At 31.0% G+C, this 19265-nt stretch overlaps 1 protein-coding gene across 1 annotated transcript; it reads right to left on the reverse strand.

Annotated features, from left to right (window-relative positions):
• Positions 1-3570: 3570 nt before the first annotated feature.
• On the reverse strand, positions 3571-18489 carry LOC112742797 (uncharacterized). Its single transcript, XM_025792035.3, has 9 exons — positions 18395-18489; positions 18144-18282; positions 6318-6632; positions 6101-6179; positions 5531-5598; positions 5291-5341; positions 4819-4923; positions 4571-4678; positions 3571-3883 (listed from the first exon to the last, which is right to left on the reverse strand). The coding sequence occupies exons 1-9, from the start codon at positions 18487-18489 to the stop codon at positions 3878-3880; spliced, it is 966 nt and encodes a 321-aa protein (XP_025647820.1). The 3' UTR covers positions 3571-3877.
• Positions 18490-19265: the final 776 nt, after the last annotated feature.

The raw sequence follows: 19265 nt of genomic DNA on the forward strand, positions 1-19265 counted from the left end.
TCCTGTGTTAAACGAGCGAATTAGTTTTTTTTGTTAGTGTAGGTTTGTTTGTTCAACCCATGACAAAGAAAAATAACAATAATAAATAAATTTAATTTACCTGATCACTTTTGATAATAGGTTAACTTTTAAAGAGTGCTACACTCCCTACTTTGTCTGGAGTACACTAGCTTTCGCCTACATCACATTGACGACATTAGTACACTCTTTTGTATATGTATTACCTGTCAATAGAAAATTTAAAATTAGTAGTTTTCTAAAAAATTATTTAAAATAATCTATAAACTAAGATTATATTTAGATTTTTTAGAAATTTTGGCAGGATTTTATTTATAACTAGAATGCGCTACAAACTCTATCCATCAACAATTCACTTAAACAATTCACAAATAAATTAATATGAAATTATATGACTTAAGCAGGAACATCTATCAATAATCAAGACTTCTCAAACACTTTTAGTAGTTTAAACCTACTAACTTAAATCGAACCTATCTAAATATACTAACACTAAAAAATTGAGTGTAACTAAATTAAACTAACTAACTAAAATAGTATGTATATAAAGACTTAAAATAGTACTCATTCTGTCAAACCATCAGGCCAAATCGTCATTTGTATGATGAGAGGTGGTGGAGGGGCATCTGGCTGAGATTTGTGAGAGGATTCCGACACAACGGTGTCTATTGCTAGAGGCGTCGTCGTTGAAATAGTAGACTTGTTGAGCGGACGGAGGTGGTGGAGGAGTCCAATCTGGTAAAGCAGCCGGACGACTTCTGGTTGTGGGGGTGACACAGAAGAAGGAGCCACGTAGTTAGGGTTAGGGACCATGATGAACGGCTGATCCTATTTCCTGTGATATCCCAGAGGTAGTCGGAGTAAAGGGCGAGGACCGAGAAGTCCATGGGTACCAATAGACACCCTCCCTCTACCACGATCACGAGGCCGATTCATGACACCTCTGCCTGTCGTCATGTCTATAAAGAGCATACCAATTAAATTCAAATTTACATCTATTAAATTTCACTAAAACTTTTCAAAATATAATTCTTTACTTAGAATTAATCAAATTAAAATTTTATTAGCTTTTATGCAATTTAAATTTTCAACAACGATTCTCATCATTCTTATTTTTCAATTTCATTCAAAATCTTATAAAAATTTCGACGAAACCTCCTTAAAATTTGGGTTTTCCATCCTTCAAGGTTCTATCCAAACCAAATATCTCTCGAGGGTTCTATCCAAACCAAATATCTCTCGACCCTACTCAACTTTTAAAATATCAAACAATTTACTCAATATAAATTTTCTTGGTTTACTGTCTTTAATTGTATTTAAATTATTAAATTTTTTCAATCATTAGGGCAACAAACAAAGGTTCAAATCCTAATCCACCCACCAAAAAGTTTCAAACATTGTTACTAATAAATTTTATTATTAGAGCTATTAATTTTTTTTAATCTTTAATCAAGTTGGACTCAATCATTTAAAAAAATCTCAATATTCAAAATTAGATTAATAAAATCTTTAATGAAGATAATCAAGCTATAAAATATTAATTAACTTAAAAACCTAAATCATAATACTAATTAATAACCAAAATTTAAATTAATCTTAAATCTAACTAAAATAAAAAAAATTAATTAGAAAATAATGATGTTACTAGAAAAAGGAGATTGGTGGCTAGAGGTGATTGTCGGTAGTCACCGAAATATCAACAACTGTTGCTGGAGGCAGAGGGAGCAACGACGGCAGCAGCAACAATGGTGATGGTAGAATGTTGGTGGTGGCTAGTGCTACCGAAGTGGCTGGTAGAGTGGTTGGCGGCAGCATGGGGAAGAGAGAGAGAGAGAGAGAGAGAGAGAGAGAGAGAGAGAGAGAGAGAGAGAGAGAGAGAGAGAGAGAGAGAGAGAGAGAGAGAGAGAGAGAGAGAGAGAGAGAGAGAGAGAGATGAATCGATGGACGACGAAAGGGGCCGTCAGAGGGGCTGCCGGAGAGAATGTTGAGGGAGAGATGAGATTAGAGGGTTAGAGAAAGTGGAATGTGAGAGGTTGAGGAGAGAGAGAGTGATTCAAAATGAGGGAAAAAGGATTTGCAGTCCAAATTTAGGGTATGATTATTGTCGAATTTACCGTCGAATTTGATGGTAAAGCTTCACGGGTACTCCAAAATGCAACGTTTCATTAATCAAGATTACCGTCGGATTTATCCGTCTGTAAATCTGACAGTAATGCTCGCACCAATTAATTTTTTCCTGCAAATATTACCGGCGAATTTATCGTTGAAAATTAAAATCTGTCGATAAATCCAACGCTAATATCTGATGATAAATTTGTTGATATTCAACGTTTTTTTTGTAGTGTCTTTCTGACCTTATGTATAATATGGTTATTAATAGATCATGATTGTGTCTTTTATTCGTAGGTTGCTAAATAATCTTCTTATCCACCTCATGATGCATGATGTCAATCTTTCTTGAAATTACAATCATTTACGTTTAAAGTATCACACATTTATGTCCCATATAAATATATAGATATGTATAGACCTGCATAGGTGGATAAATTGGTAACTCCTGGTATTTAACACTATTAAAAGTTGGGATGTTACAAGATGCGTCGTAGAGAATAGCCATCGTGAAAGACTCAAGGAAGAAGATAAGGGAAGCCGTTGGAGATAATTCTATGATAGGAAAAGAGAAATTATTTGGGACAAATGGGGCTTTTTATTGTAGGTTTAGGTTTGGTCTTCCATTAATTTTTGGATGAATTCTAAATTTATGTATCAAATATATTTTGTTTGTAATCAACTTGGGTTGGTCGAGTGGTCAGCTTACTTGTCTGCTTAAGCAAGTGTCGGGAGTTCGAAACCCGCCTTATGCATGCAGCAACCCATTAGTCAGCGGCAGACCTTTAAATGAAAGCTTAGATCCACGATGGATTATTCCTTGATCCACTACAAGAAACGTCGTTAAAATCGACGGCCAAATCGACGGCTAAGCCGTCGATAATATTGAAATTCGACGGCAAAATGGACGGCGGAGATGGTCGCTATTAAGCTTGTCGATTTTTCAAAATCCTATTAAAATCGACGGCTTGCTTAGCTGTCGATAATAACTTAATAAAATCGACAGTGGTTTCGTCTATAATGAGTTTGAGAATTCTACATTGTTACTAAAATCGACAACATAGCCGTCGATATTATTATATAAAATCGACAACATTTTTGTCGATATTATGTTTAATAAAATCGACACACGAGCCGTCGATTTAATTGTTTAGATACCGACAATTGCTTAATAAAATCGACAACATCACCGTCGATATTTCTATATAAAATCGACAGCAATCTTGTCGATATTTGATTTAATAAAAGCGACGAAGGAGCCGTCGATTTAATTACTTAGATACCAACAAATTCTGTGTCTATATTTTGTTTTTATGTCTATTTTAAATTTAAAAAGCGACAATACTACCGTCGATTTTAATAGCTATAATTTTTTTAATTATTTTTTTATTTAAAAATTAGTAGATAATTAATACAAATAAACTTTTAAATATAGAAATAAAATTTATACAAAATATTAGATAAATAAACTTCTAAATATAAAAATAATGAGTTTACAAACTTATCAAAATAATAAATAATCCTCTAACATAAATACTCTAGACAAGATAAATAACTAAACTTAGACTAATATAAGTCTACTTAGACAAAATAATACAAAATATTCAAAGCAAAGTAAATAACCCTACTCATACTCATCTAAATAATCGTCCGAATCATCAAGATCATCAGAATCATCGTCCCTTTGAGAACTCTGTGGTTGTCCTGGTTGTTGCAGAATAGGTGGGAGTTTTGATGTGGGGGCTGCTTCTCAATACTGTATTAGAAGGTAAAACAGAAAATTAAAGAAAACAAATAGTATAAAACAAATAAAAAGATAAATAACTTATAAATATATATAGATAGGAACAATTATCTACAGATTCAATATAACAATAAACACGTTGAGATTGAAAAGGAAATAAATAAATAAATAAATAAATAGAAGGAGGAGCCTATAAAGGAAAAATATAGCGTAGGATTAGGTTAGTCTGTGTTTGAGTTTGTTTCGCTTTCATTTTGTAACTTTAATATTCACATTTTTCATATTATAAGCAATAAATATAAAGAAAGAAAAAGAGGGTGTTATATTGTGTTGGACGCGGTAAGCTGCAACGTACCACATGCATATTTTGTGACTACACTTTCGGGTCAGAGATCTCAGAAGAAGAAGCGTTTTGAATAAATTTGAGAATTATTATCATCTGAAGTAGACAAAGGTAATGCTGAATTTTCAAGATTCAGGCCCCTTATTTCAATTATCAACTACTTCAAACACAGACAATCTCCCAAAGTACCTTCAACGAGTAAAATTTAAACTCTACAGGCATATGGAATTTCTTCCCAGTGCACTCAAAATAACCATTTTAAACATTTCTTGCATAAAAAAAACTAGAGATAAAACATGTCTAAGGATTATGAAAACAAATTTTTTATTCATAAACAGTGTTATGATTTATCTTACTTTGTTTTGTGCTGCTTGGATTTCAATATGCTTTGCCCGGTGAGCAAACTTCAATGTATTATGTGTCTCCTCAGTACTACTTAAGGAAGGAGTCACTGTGCAGATAAGCTGAGTTTTCAATAACAACGAACTATCAGAATTTCCATTTGTGTTTCAACATTTCTACCATGAAGATCTTTATAATAACTTGATGTATTTTTCATGTATATATAAATTCATGACAAATATCTATAGAAGGAAAGCCTTACAGATACACGTCCATGACCACTGAGTGAAGACTGAAGTAGTCTAGTCAGTTTGGAGTCCCTATAAGGTATGTGACTGGGTTTATCTTCGGTTAATTTTGAAATGACCTGTGTTCAACAAAGATAATTACACTTTAATACAGGCACAAACATAGGTCCATAGATAACAACACATACAAAAAGCTTTAAACAATGACAATAAACACCATAAAGAAAGCTTTACACAATGCATGCAATGGTGCTTTAAACAGATAGGTTGGTCTTTAGGACAGTCAGGCCATCCAACCCATTTGACAGTACAAAATAAACCAAATAGAAACAGATAATTTATTTAAATAATGGCAACTAATTTCATGGTAGTCAATCACATTAAAGTTAATAAAAAGAAACAGATATCTCTGCTGGGAATTAGACAGAGACAATATGATATAGTCTTAGAGTCCTACGTACACCAAGAAAAGGTTTGAGACCTCACAGTTCCAAGAGTTAGAAGACTTTTATTGATATAAGATCCTTCTCTCCTTCCCTACATGAAAATAATACTGATAAATCATAACAGAAAGTAAGATCAATAATAAAGGATATTTCTCGTCAAGATGTAAACACAATGGACTAAATATAAAACGTCACTGTAGTATTATAGTTAGAGCACAGTATATAATAATCATGTTAATCAGCTAAAACAATATCATTTGTCTATTTAGCACAAACCCACCAGGGTAAATATTGTATGGCTCCTGCTGCTGAGTAGGTTGAAGTTTGTGGATCCCACATGTTTGTGCTCTGTGATCAAGTAGAAATTTGTCAAGAATAAAAAAATGATTGGGTACTTAAGCTAAATAGCAGAATTCAGTGGGGACCATCAATTAGGACTTTAGAGGATCTCAATTTTCATGAATCATAGAATTCACATAACCACTAAAATAGGTTTATTTAGCTTTCGTATATTTCTTTTTGATAACAGTCCAACCACTATGCAGCTACTTTGTAAGAATCCCATATTAAATTTGTTAATTGATATATGCCTAGCATAAAATTATAAAGCATAGCATAACCTATTTTGCATCAAAAGGAAACAGCTGAGTTAAACCAATTAAAGGAAAGGGATGGGATAATTTATCAGCCCCTTTCTTCATAGGGCTACTAACTCAATTTTAAAACTAGAAAACATCACTAGATAGAAGACAAGTCACAATCAAACAACAGAACTGCCAGATTATTCCGGTATAGCCAGACCATCAAACTAAATAATCCACAAGAAAATGAGCATAGCTGATGCTTTTACCTTCTCCAGCAGCTATCAGGGACAGTGCATGAGCAGGGGAGAGTACAACCTCTTCCTTTATTTCCTCAACGAAGGTTCCCTACACACCATACAAAAGATAAGATTCCTTGATATTCAAAATACTCACAAAGTACTTAAATTATCGATTTCGCAACATATACTTTATATTCTCTTCAAATTTAGAGAACATGATATTACAATTAGGTCAAGTTAACACCTGAAATAGGGGATTTCTGAATAAAACTGAAGTTGGCTTTGGGAAGAGTTCAGTAACAGTCAGAAAACGATACTTGGTTCTTGTGAGCTTGATTGAGAGAGAGCGGAGAAGCACCAAGGTAGGAAAAGCGACGGCGGCAACAGAGAGAAGGAGCGACTGACGGCGCGGCAGCAGCGGAGCGACAGGCGGCGCGAGCAAGAAGAGCACGACAGCAATAGAGCAAGAAGAGCGACAGTGGGGAGTGACAGCGGCACGACAGCAATAGAGCACGACGGCGGCGCGAGCAAGCGGAATGACGGCGGTGCAACCGTGACGCTAGCAATGGAGAATGAAGGTTGGTGAATTTGGGGTAAAATGAGGGTTGATGAGGAATTCTGGGGTAAAATTGTGTTTCTGAACTTGGAGGTGGGAAGCACGCGGGGTTGAAATGTTTTTAGCAATAAAAATCGACGGTAGAGCTGTCGATTTTAATTTGCAAAAAAGCAACGGTTTTTGCGTCAATTTTATATATTAAATCCACACCATTTATCCGATTTTAGAAAGTAATTTAGACCGTTTAAATTTATCGACGTAAATGTTGTCGATATTTTAAATATAAAAATAGACGATTTTTTTGTCGATTTTAAAATAAAAGTATTTTTAACTCTCGGTTCGTCGATAATATGACAATACTTAACAGGGGTTTAATGCAGCATAAAAATATCGACGACAAAGCCGTTGATTTTATTATTTTATTTTTAAATTTTTTTTTAAAAATATCGACAGCAAGCCGTTGAAAAATATCGACGGCAGAGATAGCCGTCGATTTTTTGCATTGAAAAATACGCTTTTTCTAGTAGTGATCTATCGGATTGGGAGATACCGTGAGAAAATAATATATATATATATATATATTGTTTTGGGTTGATGGACCAAAATTTTATCAACAGGGGAATCCTGGTAGTAATTTTTTATTTTTGGAAGTGGATAGAAATAAAATAGAAATATTATTTTAGGATAATTGTAATTAAGATATTCATTGTAAATTTTTTCTTAACTGTGAGGACAAAGTTATTTTTTAAGAAAAAGTAATGTAAGGAATAAAAATAGGTTCAGTAGTCTAATTAGATAATTCTCATTAGTTAGCAGAATTTACTATAAATAGGAATAGTGGTGATGTAATCAAGCAAACAAAAAATTATTTAATTAGTTAATTTCTTCTTTAAAATTTTACTTTTGTAAAATCCTATATGATGCTGAAGTGAATAGTGGTATGAAAAGCTTTTCCACTTTTTTCTCTTTTTTACATATGAATATATACATCATTATTTATCTTTACATATATTATTTATACATACATACATACATGCTTTTATCAGACTCATTAATTGTTCATCACTCTTCTAGAATGAAAATTATACATATTACCCAAGAATTAATCCTAAGTAATGCTAAAAGTGAATAGTGTTATGAAAAGCTTTTTTACGTTTTTTTCTTTTTCACAAATGCATACATACATCATTATTTATCTTTACATATATTATTTATGCATGTGTACATACATGCTTCTATTACAATCAAGCACATATTAATTGCTCATCGCTCTTCTTGAATAAAAATTTTATATATTATCTAAGAATTAATCCTACATAATGCTGAAAGTGAAAGTGGTATGAGAAGCTTTTCCACCTTTTTCTCTTTTTCACTGCTTGTACATACATACATCATTATTTATCTTTACAAATATTATTTATACATACATACATACATGGTTCTATTACAATTAAACATACCACATATGTAAGGGTGGTAAAGCAGGCTGGTCCGCCTCAACTCGCCTAGGCCCACATCATAAACGGGGCGAGCCGGTCCTCGCCTAATCAATAAAAGTGGGTTTAAAATGCTAGCCGTCCTATTTTATAGCGGATTGGCGAGCCAGCGGACTAACCCGCTTGACTCTTTTTTTTTAAAAATAAAATTTAGTAAAATTAACTAAAAAATAATAATTAAAAAATCAAATACAAATAAAAAATAGTTAAATTATAATATAATTTTTTTATTATCTTTTTTTTTTATTTTTAACTTCAATAAAATTGTTCAAAATAATATTTGTCAATAAAATTATCTTTATTTTAAAAAATAAGTTACATAATTTGAGCATACGAAATTGTAAAATAAAATAAATAAAGTTAATAACTAAGAAAAATAAAAACAAAAAATAAAAAAAGTGTTCGAAAATTATATAATTATTAATTTTGAAATAGTAATCACTCTTTTATTTAATAAAAAAAAAAAAAAATTTTTGGTCCAGCAGGCCAGTCCGTTCCGCCAAAATTCGCAAATTTGTCAGTGCGAATTTGGTGGATTTTTTTTAATTTGGCGGACTTCGAATCCTAACCCGACCTACCCTTTTTAACCGGTTCGGCAGGTCGCCCCAACGGGTTTGACCCATTTTGCCACCCCTACACATATGCATACCCATGTCATCATTTATCTTTACATACATCACTTATACATACATGCATTTATTACAATCAAACACAAATTAATTGCTCATCTCTCTTCTTGAATAAAAATTATATATATTACTCAAGAACTAATTCTATATAATGCTAAAAGTGAGCATTGATATGAGATACTTTCTCACTTTTTTTCTCTTTTTCCCATACGCATACATATATTATTATGTCTTTACATATATCATTATTTATACATACATACATTTATTATTACAATAAAACTTCCACATATGCATACCTACATAATCATTTATCTTTACATACATCACTTATACATATATGTATTTATTACAATCAAACATACGCATTAATTACTCATGACTCTTCTTAAATGAAGATTATATATATTACTCAAGAATTAATCCTATTATAATGCTAAAAGTGAGTGGTGACATAAGAAGTTTTCCCACATTTTTCTCTTTTTCACATATGTAGATATTGATCATTATTTGTCATTACATACATCATTTATATATTCATGCATTTATTATAATCAAACTTCCATATATACGTACCTACATCATCATTTATCTTTACATACATTACTTATACATACATACATTTAGTACAATTAAATGCATATTGATTGCTCTTCACTCCTTGAATGAAGATTACATTACTAGTGGACATGCCCGTGCGATACATGAAAAGACACTATTGGTAGTGATAGATAAATATTATATGGGGCCTTCTAGTGTACAGATGTGGGTGTACAGATTTTTGTCCTTTTGTGGCTAAAAAGCGTGTCACTAAAAGTGTTGCTTAAAGAGAAAGTGTTACCCTTAATCGTTAACTTGGCTCTGATACCAATTTTTTAACATTCGACTTTCTTTTTCGAAATTAAAATTTTTAAACATTAATTCTACATATTTTACTTCAAATAAGATTATAATTTGTATAGATTCAATTGGCGGTGTAATTTTATAATCTAAAGTATTGATCATTTCTATTATTTTTCTTGTGTGATTATTTATTATTAGTCCTTGATTTATAATTCTGATTTTTATAGTTTTCAATCTTGTTTTAGTTTATAATATTCTTTTTTGCATGGATTATTGTATATAAAATCTTTTATCTGTTTGTCTTTTTCTTTAATATAATTTTTCAAATCCCCAAGAACTTCTTTTATTTCTACACTTTCTGTTGTTTCTAAATATCTTTTTAATTTTTCAACTTCATTCTCCATTTTTTCTTTCAATAGTTTTAGTTCTTTTAAGTCATAATATGGTTTTCCAGGCATTTATAAATTTTTTAAGTTTAATTCCAACTTGTTTATATTTATTCTTATTTCTATCCTTTTTATTATAAGGTCATCAATTTCGATCTGAAGATTATTTAATTCCCTTTTATATTCCTTTATTTTACTTTTTAATTTTTTCGCCCTTTTTCTTTTTATTTTATTTTCTGGTTTTTCAATCTTTTTATACTTCATTATTTATTTTAGAATTTCTGCAAACTCTATTATCGATTCATCACTATTTTCTAGAGATTCTATTAATTTCTCTAGCTCTTCAACTTCTCTTTTCAACTTGTCATAAATTATTTTTAGAGCTTCAAATGCTCTTTGATTTATTTCAGAAAACTGTAAATAATTTAAACGATTTTCTCTTTCAAAGAGCTCTTGTTTCTTGTCTTGATAAGTTACATATATTTCTTCTTTATTTATTGTCATAATTTAGTATTTAGGGTTTCATTTAATTTTTCGACCTTTTTTGTTAATTCTTTTATTTCAGAATCTTCTTCTTTAATCTTTAACTTAGATAAACTTAAGGGACTATTAATTTTAGATTCTCTTATTTGAAAATTTGATGAAACCAATTTCCCTGATGGTTCTTTTAGTAATAGAACTGAGTTTTCAATAGCTTTATATTTTGGTATTTCTGTTTTTACAATTTTCTGAAATAATTCATCGACATAAATTCTTTCTCTATTTTTAAATATTATACTATGATGGCTATTTGTTAAAGCATAATTTATTGCATATGTAATTGAAAATGGTTCATCATCTTGTTCCATTAGATTCTTTCTATGAAATTTATAAGCCAAACTTACAGATCTTCCAAGATTTTCAGTTGATAAAGGTATAGCATATCCAAGATGGACATTAAATTTAACATTTACGTTTGCCAAATTTTCATGAACAATTCCAATTATTTGATCTATTGGGTCATCAGTAATTCTTTTGTCACAGATTGCTAAACTTATTGGTGAATTAATTCCTTTCATATATGTAGATTTAATTAAGACTTGTATAGTACTAATATGAATCCATCCAATTTTAGATCTTTTTTGTTGATCCTTAATTTTCTCAATCTGTTTACTCAATTCTTCATTATTTATCAAAGCTATTTCAAGTTCTCCATTGGCAGATTTTATTTTTATAGGAGCTTCAAGTTGAATTTTTCCATAGTATATTATATTTTTTCTGTTAAAAACTTCTTTTAAAAGATTTTGTTTATTAAAATTTTCATTTGATTTGAGATTTAATTCTGTTTTTAGAACAGCCTGCTTTTCATTATCTAATAAAGCAGTTAATCTATAATAATAAGATTCTTCTGTTAATTCTAAACTTTCTAAATAATTCATAATTGAAAGACTAGAATGAAGATGTACCTTTCTGGAGAAAAACTTCCTTTATTCAGTATATTTTACATAAGGGGTTTTTATCTCCAGAGGGGAGATTGTAGATACTAACTCCAGAGGGGAGTTTAGAACTATTTTTCCCTAAGGGGATTCTTCCTCAGACTATAGAATCGCCTCGGCAGCTTCCTCCTTGCTCTCCTAGCATATGAGTACTCTTAGCCTCCTGCTTCCTATTGTCTGATGCTTTACAATTGCCTAAGCAGCCTATTTATAATAGTTGGGTTTGATGGACAATTTCCATCCTTACCCTTCTTATGACGTCATTGCTTGCGTCATTGTTTGTTCTCTTTCACCAGCTACATTGTTGGTGCTCTATGACCTAAGTGCTTATGTCACTATGTAATAATGTTGAGAGATGCTTCAGATGTGCTGTCCTCTTCTTTTATCATGTGACCGTCAGATGTATTGTCTTCTTCCTTCATCATGTGAGTTGATTCCGTTTCATTATTGCTTTCTTCAGATAACTCTGAGGCACATAGCTGGCACTTGTGGTCTTCTCTATCTTTTATCAAATAGCAGAGATTCCTCTTTATCCCTTCAGGGAGCTTTTCTAAAAATCCAGATAAGTTGTAGAATGCTGATTCAAATTCTACCAAGAGTCTCATCTCTCTTCCTTCAATTTCATTTCTTTTACTGGACACAAGCAGAGTATTTCTACTTTTATAATTAATCCTTGTGTGAGATTCCTTCGTTATTTTTTGAGTTCTTTCAAAGACCCTTGCTAATGTGCTGGCTAGCCTTCCTTCATGACTGTAAATTATTAAATCTTGAATTTGATCAATTGGTTGAAAATTTCTTGGGAAGACAGACATGAATATTACTTGGTGTGCTGGAACCAAGCATTCTTCTTCTTCATTAAAAATAGGTTGACTGTTTGTAAATTTTAGGGATATATCCATTGGATTTACATTGTCAATCATATTTTTAAATCTCTTTACTGCATCAACGAATCCTGCAGGAAACTCACTAATAATTTTTAGATCATTAAAAATTAAGATTGTATCAATTAATCCATACTGGAAAAACTGATAGGTGTCAGATGGGGAAGCATCTGGAAATATAACCAGCTTTGTTAGCTGTTCTTTGGCAACAGGATAATATCCCAAAATTGCCATTTTTTCTTCAGTCCAATTCAGGACTATGTTAAGGGTTTCTCTGAGATTAAATCTACAGACCCTTTTCTTTTCCTTAATTTCAGCCCTTGTAGGAATGTTTCTTATTATCCCTATTCTCTGGGTTTGAATTGGAGCTTTATCTGCTCTTTTTAGGGTTTGCTCTGGATGGAGAGCTTCATATCCCTTGAAGGATTTCTTTGCCTCTTCCAGTGTTAGGAACCCTCCTTTATGAATTATCTTTGACTGGTGTGTGAATGGTGCTGCTTTTTTCCAGGCATCATATACTCCTTTCATGGGGCCATTATAAATTACATAATATTTTTTATCTTGGGTGGATCTTTTAATGATTTCAGCAATTATTTTATTTTCTGAAATTTTTTCTTCACCTGATTTGTCCACCATGCTTAGCTGGCTGAACTCTGATGTTTTTGCTTGTTGTGTTGATTTCATTGCTTCGATGGCCTTCTTGAGGGATTGGATCTGTGTCCTTATTTGCTGACAATGCTTGCATTTTTCGAGCTCTTGCTCGTATTTTTGAATTTCTTGATCTAATGCGTTGTAGACGAACTCCATTCTCTTGTTAATGTATCTGCAATAATATTTTTGTCACCCTTAATATATTCAATTTTTATTGGATATTGTAACAAAAATAATTGCCATCTTACCAATCGTCCATGATTATAATCAACTTTTAAATTATATCGTATGAAACCTGTTAGGTAGCTTGAATCTGTCCTTAATGTAAATTCTCTTGGTAGTAAATCAATTTTCCATTTCTTAAGAGATTTAATTGCTGCTAGAGTTTCCTTTTCATGAGTGGTATATCTCTGTTCTGTTGGAGTAAAAGTCCCTGAAATATACCTGCAAAGTAATTCCTTTAGGGAATCTTTAGAATCTAGTGATTCTTTTCCTTGTTCCAAACTTTTTATAGCTTTCTTAGCTTTTAGACATCCTGACCAGGTTATGTCTGAAGCATCTGTTTCTACTATTAAGTAGTCATTTTCTTCTGGAATATAAAGTTCTGGAAGTTTTTCACATAATTCTTTAATCCTTTGAATTTGTATACTATCTTTTTCATCCCATTTCCATTCTTTTTTAGTACTTATTTTTGGAAATAAGCTTTTAGTGTATTCTGTTATATTCTTTAAAAATCCTTGATCAGAAATATAATTTATACATCCTAAAAATCTTTGTAATTGTTTTCTATCTTCTATTTTATTAGGAAATAAATTTACCTTTTCTAGGACATTTGGTTGAAGTTTTAGCTTTCCTTGAGTAGATAGAATTAATCCAAGAAACTCTATTTCTTGTTTTGCTATTCTTGCTTTCTTTTTGCTAAGAACTAATCCTTTTTCTTTACATCTTTCTAAAACTATTAATAATTTTTGAAGATGATCTTCTCTATCCTGTTTTGTAAAAATTAGTATATCATCAATATACACTAAAACAAATTCATTTAACTCTTTTAGATTTTCTTCCATAAATCTTTGGTAAATACCTGGGGCTTGTTTTAATCCGAATGATAATACATTCCATTCATAGAGTAACACACTTGTTGATTCTTTTGTTGGGCAAGTAAAAGCAGTTAATTTCTTTGTTTCTTCGTCTAAACGAAGCTGCCAATATCCTGATTTTGCATCAAGAGATGAAAACCAAGTTGCTCCTTTGATTTTTTCTAAAATAGAATCTTTTCTTGGAAGTTTATGAGCATCACCAATAGTTGCTTCATTCATCTTCTTATAGTTAATAACCATTCTTCGTTTTCCCCTTTTAATTTCATTATTGTTTTCGACATAAAAGGCTGGAGCCGCATGAGGACTTTTACTTAATCTTATAATTCCTTTTTCTAAAAGATCTCTACATTCTAATGAAAACTCTTCTCTATCTCTTGCGGAATAAGGAATTTTATTTGGAACATTTATCTCTTTTGTAGGATCTTTTAATTTAATACTTACTAATTCGTTATTTGTATTTTTAACATCTAAAGGATTTTCAGCATAAATTTCATCCAAAAGTTCTTCTATCTTTATTTCAAGACTATTTTTTGGGATATTTATCTGAAAGTATAAATTTAAATAACATGTCTCTAATATAGAAAATATTTTAAATTTTAAGATCTTATCTATAGTGGTAGTTGGTATTTTTATACGTTTTGATTTTTGATTTATTGAAGAATCGTGTGGTGCTTTTAAAACTATATATGTTAATTCTTGAATGAATGGATGATATAGCTTTAAAAAATTATTTCCTATGATAAAATCCATTCCAGAGTCTAACATATATATAAATGGAACAATGAACCTATAATTTTGAATAAAAATTTCAACCATCTCTGCTTTTTGGTTAATTTTATGTATTGATTTGTCAGCTATTCTAACTCTTAATGGTTTCTTTAATTTTTTCCAATCAAGTTTTATGTTTGAACTAGCAAAGCATTGCGTTGCTCCAGAATCTATGAAAGCATTTATAAACTTTTCTGTTATTTTTATAGTAATAAATGTAGCATTATTACTCAGTCTCTGAGTCTGTTTCTGAGACATATTCAAAAATATAGTCTAAGTTATCATCAGATTCTTCTAATGGTTCCATGAAACAGGACTTAGCAATTTCTATTTGTTTAGTAAGATCCTTTTTATCCTTCTTTTTCGGACATTCATTAGCATAGTGTCCTTCTTCTTGGCAATACCAATACTTACAATTTTCTTTTTTATTCGGGCAATAATCACTTTTTTATCTTTTGTTTTTATTGTTATTTCTTTTTCTAAAATACCTCTTTTTTCTCCAGTTTGGATAGTATTTTCTTTTTCTAAATTGATATTTTCTTTTTCTTTGAAAATTTTTATTAAGACCATATTTTTGAGGTATCTCTTCATTATCCTGACAGCAGATTCTAATTATATTTGCAAATCTTTTTTGAGTTGCTTCTTGCATACAACGTTCTTTTATTTCCTCTCTTATTGCAGAGGTTGCTCCACCAAAATTATTTTCAATTGTTCCTCTATTTATTTCTCTTATAAATCTTCCCATAATAAATTCATTAGCAGGATATGGAAGTTTTGTTATATACATACTAAGATAATGATTTTTATCTTCTTCTTTTAATTTGTAATAATGTATTCTATATTCACATATATAAGACTCCACATTACATAGATCATATATCTGAATGTTAGCTAAATGATTTTTTGCTTCTTGATATTCTTTATTATAGACTTCTTGTTTATGATCTATAATATTTTTTCCAAAAATTTTTTTATATAGAATCATCATTATATATAATATCTTATCATAAGCTGTTGTTTTTGTTGCTAATTCTTCTATTATTTGGTTTTCTATTGATGTCATATAATCTCTTATAGCTCCTTTAGTATGAAACCCTATGTAATTCCAAATATCTCTTCCAGATAATTCATTAAGTTTTGGATTAGTAAAGGCTTCTAATAAGAAGGAATTCAACCAGTTTTCGAAAATTTCTTTTTCATTCTTTTTACAGTCTAAATCGAGCATTCTTTCTCCTTCCATTTCCTGGATTTTAGGAACGTATTTTGATGGTGTTTTCGTATATTTTGAATCTTTATTTATAAATCCTTTTTTAAAAGCATAATTATCAAAACCTGTTTCCCATTTAAATTGAGATTGATTATCTCTAGATGTTCCAGCTTCATTTTTTACTTGTATTGGAATTGCTGGTTCTTCGTCACTTGAATAATCTAGAATGTGTTCTTCATTTTCTATATTTTCAGAATTTACTAATTCTTCTTCTATCTGAAATCCCTGTTCCATAATATTATTTTCTTGAGCCATTTTTAATTGTTTAAAAAGCATTGTAACTTCTTCTAATTTTTCTTCAATATTCATAATTTTAGTGGTGGTTTTACTTTTAAATCTGTTATGTTGATTATATTTTGAAAATTTTCTTCTTTGGGATTTTCTTTTTCCTTATTTCTTTGAAATTTTATAGATACTAATATTTCTTCAAGCATATCTACTATAGAATTTAATTGTGGGTTAAAAGTATGATAAAGATGTGGGGAATCATTTCCATGGTAACATTTCTTAGAAATTCCGTGTGAAAAATAAGTTTTTTCAGGTTTTTGAAGTCCTTCAATAAAACTTATAGTAAAATAAAGATTTTGAGAAAAATCATTTTGTATTGATTTTAAGAATTCGGTGTCATTACAGTTAACATTAGTTAAAATCATTAATTTTTGATCTATTAATTTTGATAACTTAACTATTTCTTCTCTTAAATCTTCTAATTTACTTTTTTCCATTAGGTGACATTTTTCTTTGTGAAGAGCTACGGTTTTAAGTGAAAAGTGTGGCTTTAGAAAGTGTGGTTTAAGTAAACAAATCTTTAAATCTGTACAGATTTAGGTCTGTACCATATAATTTTCTATATTATATTTGAATTTATAAAAGAAAGAATGTTGAATAGTGATATCTATAAACAATAGCTAATTTTTTTATAATATATAAGAACTTATATTTTTAAAATGTAATAAAAGTTTTAAAACAAAATGTCTTTTTGATATATCACATATGAAAAGTAACAAATCCACTTGATTAATTTAAGTATAAAAGTTAGTGATTTTATTTTTAACTAATTAGCAAAGCAATAATAATGAAAAGGGTTAACCACAAAAAATATTCTCGAAATATTCTAATATAGACAAAAATGACCCTCAATTTTATTATTGACAAAAATACTCTTAATTTAAAAACATACCAAAAGTGTACACTTATAGAGAAAAACTTTTTCGTTAACACATATCTATTTGTTTTGTCGATTTTTAGTAAATCGATGGTGGTTCGATATCTAGTGGTTTGAGAGCGAAACCTACTCCTCTTTGTAGGAACCAGTTTTCTAAATGTGCATCAAAGCGTCTTCGATTAGACGGGAATTGAGAATAAAGATAAATTAAAATTTATAAGTCAAGGAAAGAAATGAAGTAAAATTTTTGAAAAGGAAATATGCTGAAAACGGAAAGGTTTGCGTTGAAATTGAAAGAAAGCAGTAAAGTGCCTTCGACTGGGTCAAAGGACTTTGACATGAAAATTTAAACTACGGGAATGTAAATTGGACAATGAAGATAAAGAGTACTTGAAAGATAAATTCACTTGAAAAATAAAGTTTACAGAAAGATAAATTAAAAGAATAAAGAGATGGAATGAACCCTACAGAAAAATTACTCGATTGTAGACTCAGGAATTTCCTGGGATGTGAGTGTGCTTGAGTGTTTTTCTGAGTTAAAGTTCCAACCTTTATTCCCTAAAACTTCTTAGCATTTATAATCTACTTTTGGTAACTGACAACTAATGACAATTAATTACAAAATCACAGCCTTGAATGCATATTCCTTGATAATCGTTCCCGCCTTTTGGCTGTACACATTTTCCATGATTTCCTCGCGTGATGAAAGCCTCTAACTTCTCCACTACCATAACCGTTTGGCCTACTTATTCAAACGTCTTATTCGATTACTTGCCTCGAAGACTTTATTCGATTTGGCCTATTCGACTTAATAAAGTAAGTATAATCGAATCCGCATTGATTATCTTCAGCCTACGCTTGCGCGTGTAACTTTTCGAGAACTACTTATGTCTTCAACCTCTTTATCAATTCGAACCATCTTACCTTTGTCGAGAATATTTTTCCGATCAATAAATTGCCCCCTTGGATTAATGTGTTTGCCTTCGATAATATTACTGAAAAACGAAACACTTAATCCAAATTCAAATTTCAAACCCTTAAATCAGTAATAATTACCATTAACTTCCCATTAATACTGATCCACTCGACATGTTGCCCGAAACTTACACTTTTTCTTTCCACCACTTCGCCTTCTTGACGAAGTTACCTCTTTTCGCATTCTTCCTGCAGTAACGGCTACAGTAACACTTTAAATTCATCATTCTCGCCCTTGTTCAATTTTTCTTGAACCCTTGCCCTGTGAATCAATTTCTCTTGCGTTACCCTTAACACCTCAAAATTTCCCTTTTCTTTATTCTAAAATGGCCACTTCCTTTTTTCATGCTGCTGCCCAAGATAAGGGTAAAGGTCACGCTGTAGTACCACCAGCTCTCCATGTGCTGAATCAAGTCAATGATGAAGTCATTGATAATCCTCCACTTCAGATTAACGACACTAGAATCTTGATTCCTTTCATAGTAGACGCAGATACTCATTGTTTCCTTGGGCCTGTCGAATCCCTAGAGAAGGCAAACAAGAAACTTCCTTTCTTTCCTAGTACTGAGGGGGAAGATCTATTAATTAACCAGGCTTTCAACATCTTCTCCTTCATTAATAAAAAACCTTTCAGGAATAATCCAAAGATTAATCCTCGAGGATTCAACTTCACGGCCTGGTATCAACGCCTTGAACCCACAAAAAATGCTGACTGGGGGGCTTTAGGAATACAGGAACTACTAAGGCTCTCCCATTTCTCACCCACAACGCTCCCTTGGATGATTGGAGCTGTGACTTATTTTTGGAACAGGACAACTAACAACTTCCACCTTCCCTGTGGAATGATCAGAATGTATCTCTTAGACGTAGCCGCTATCATAGGGCTTCCGATAAACCCTCCAGACTATACTCCTGACATGCAGTCCAAGCGCCAGTATAATGTCGTCTTAACCAACTCCTATAGTGATTTCATTCTTGCAAAGATTTTGACAATGACCAACTC

Source organism: Arachis hypogaea, chromosome 14, assembly GCF_003086295.3.
Source record: "Arachis hypogaea cultivar Tifrunner chromosome 14, arahy.Tifrunner.gnm2.J5K5, whole genome shotgun sequence".
NCBI lineage: Eukaryota > Viridiplantae > Streptophyta > Magnoliopsida > Fabales > Fabaceae > Arachis > Arachis hypogaea.

Excerpts from the sequence above, each read along its gene's own strand:
- LOC112742797 (XM_025792035.3), bottom strand. The coding sequence starts at position 18,489 with ATGATGAATTTAAAGTGTTACTGTAGCCGTTACTGCAGGAAGAATGCG. Across the intron at positions 6,633-18,143 it reads GAAAAGTTACACGCGCAAGC|CGTCACGGTTGCACCGCCGT; the intron begins GTAGGCTGAAGA and ends CTCCATTGCTAG. Across the intron at positions 4,679-4,818 it reads GTGGTCATGGACGTGTATCT|CTTATCTGCACAGTGACTCC; the intron begins GTAAGGCTTTCC and ends TTGAAAACTCAG.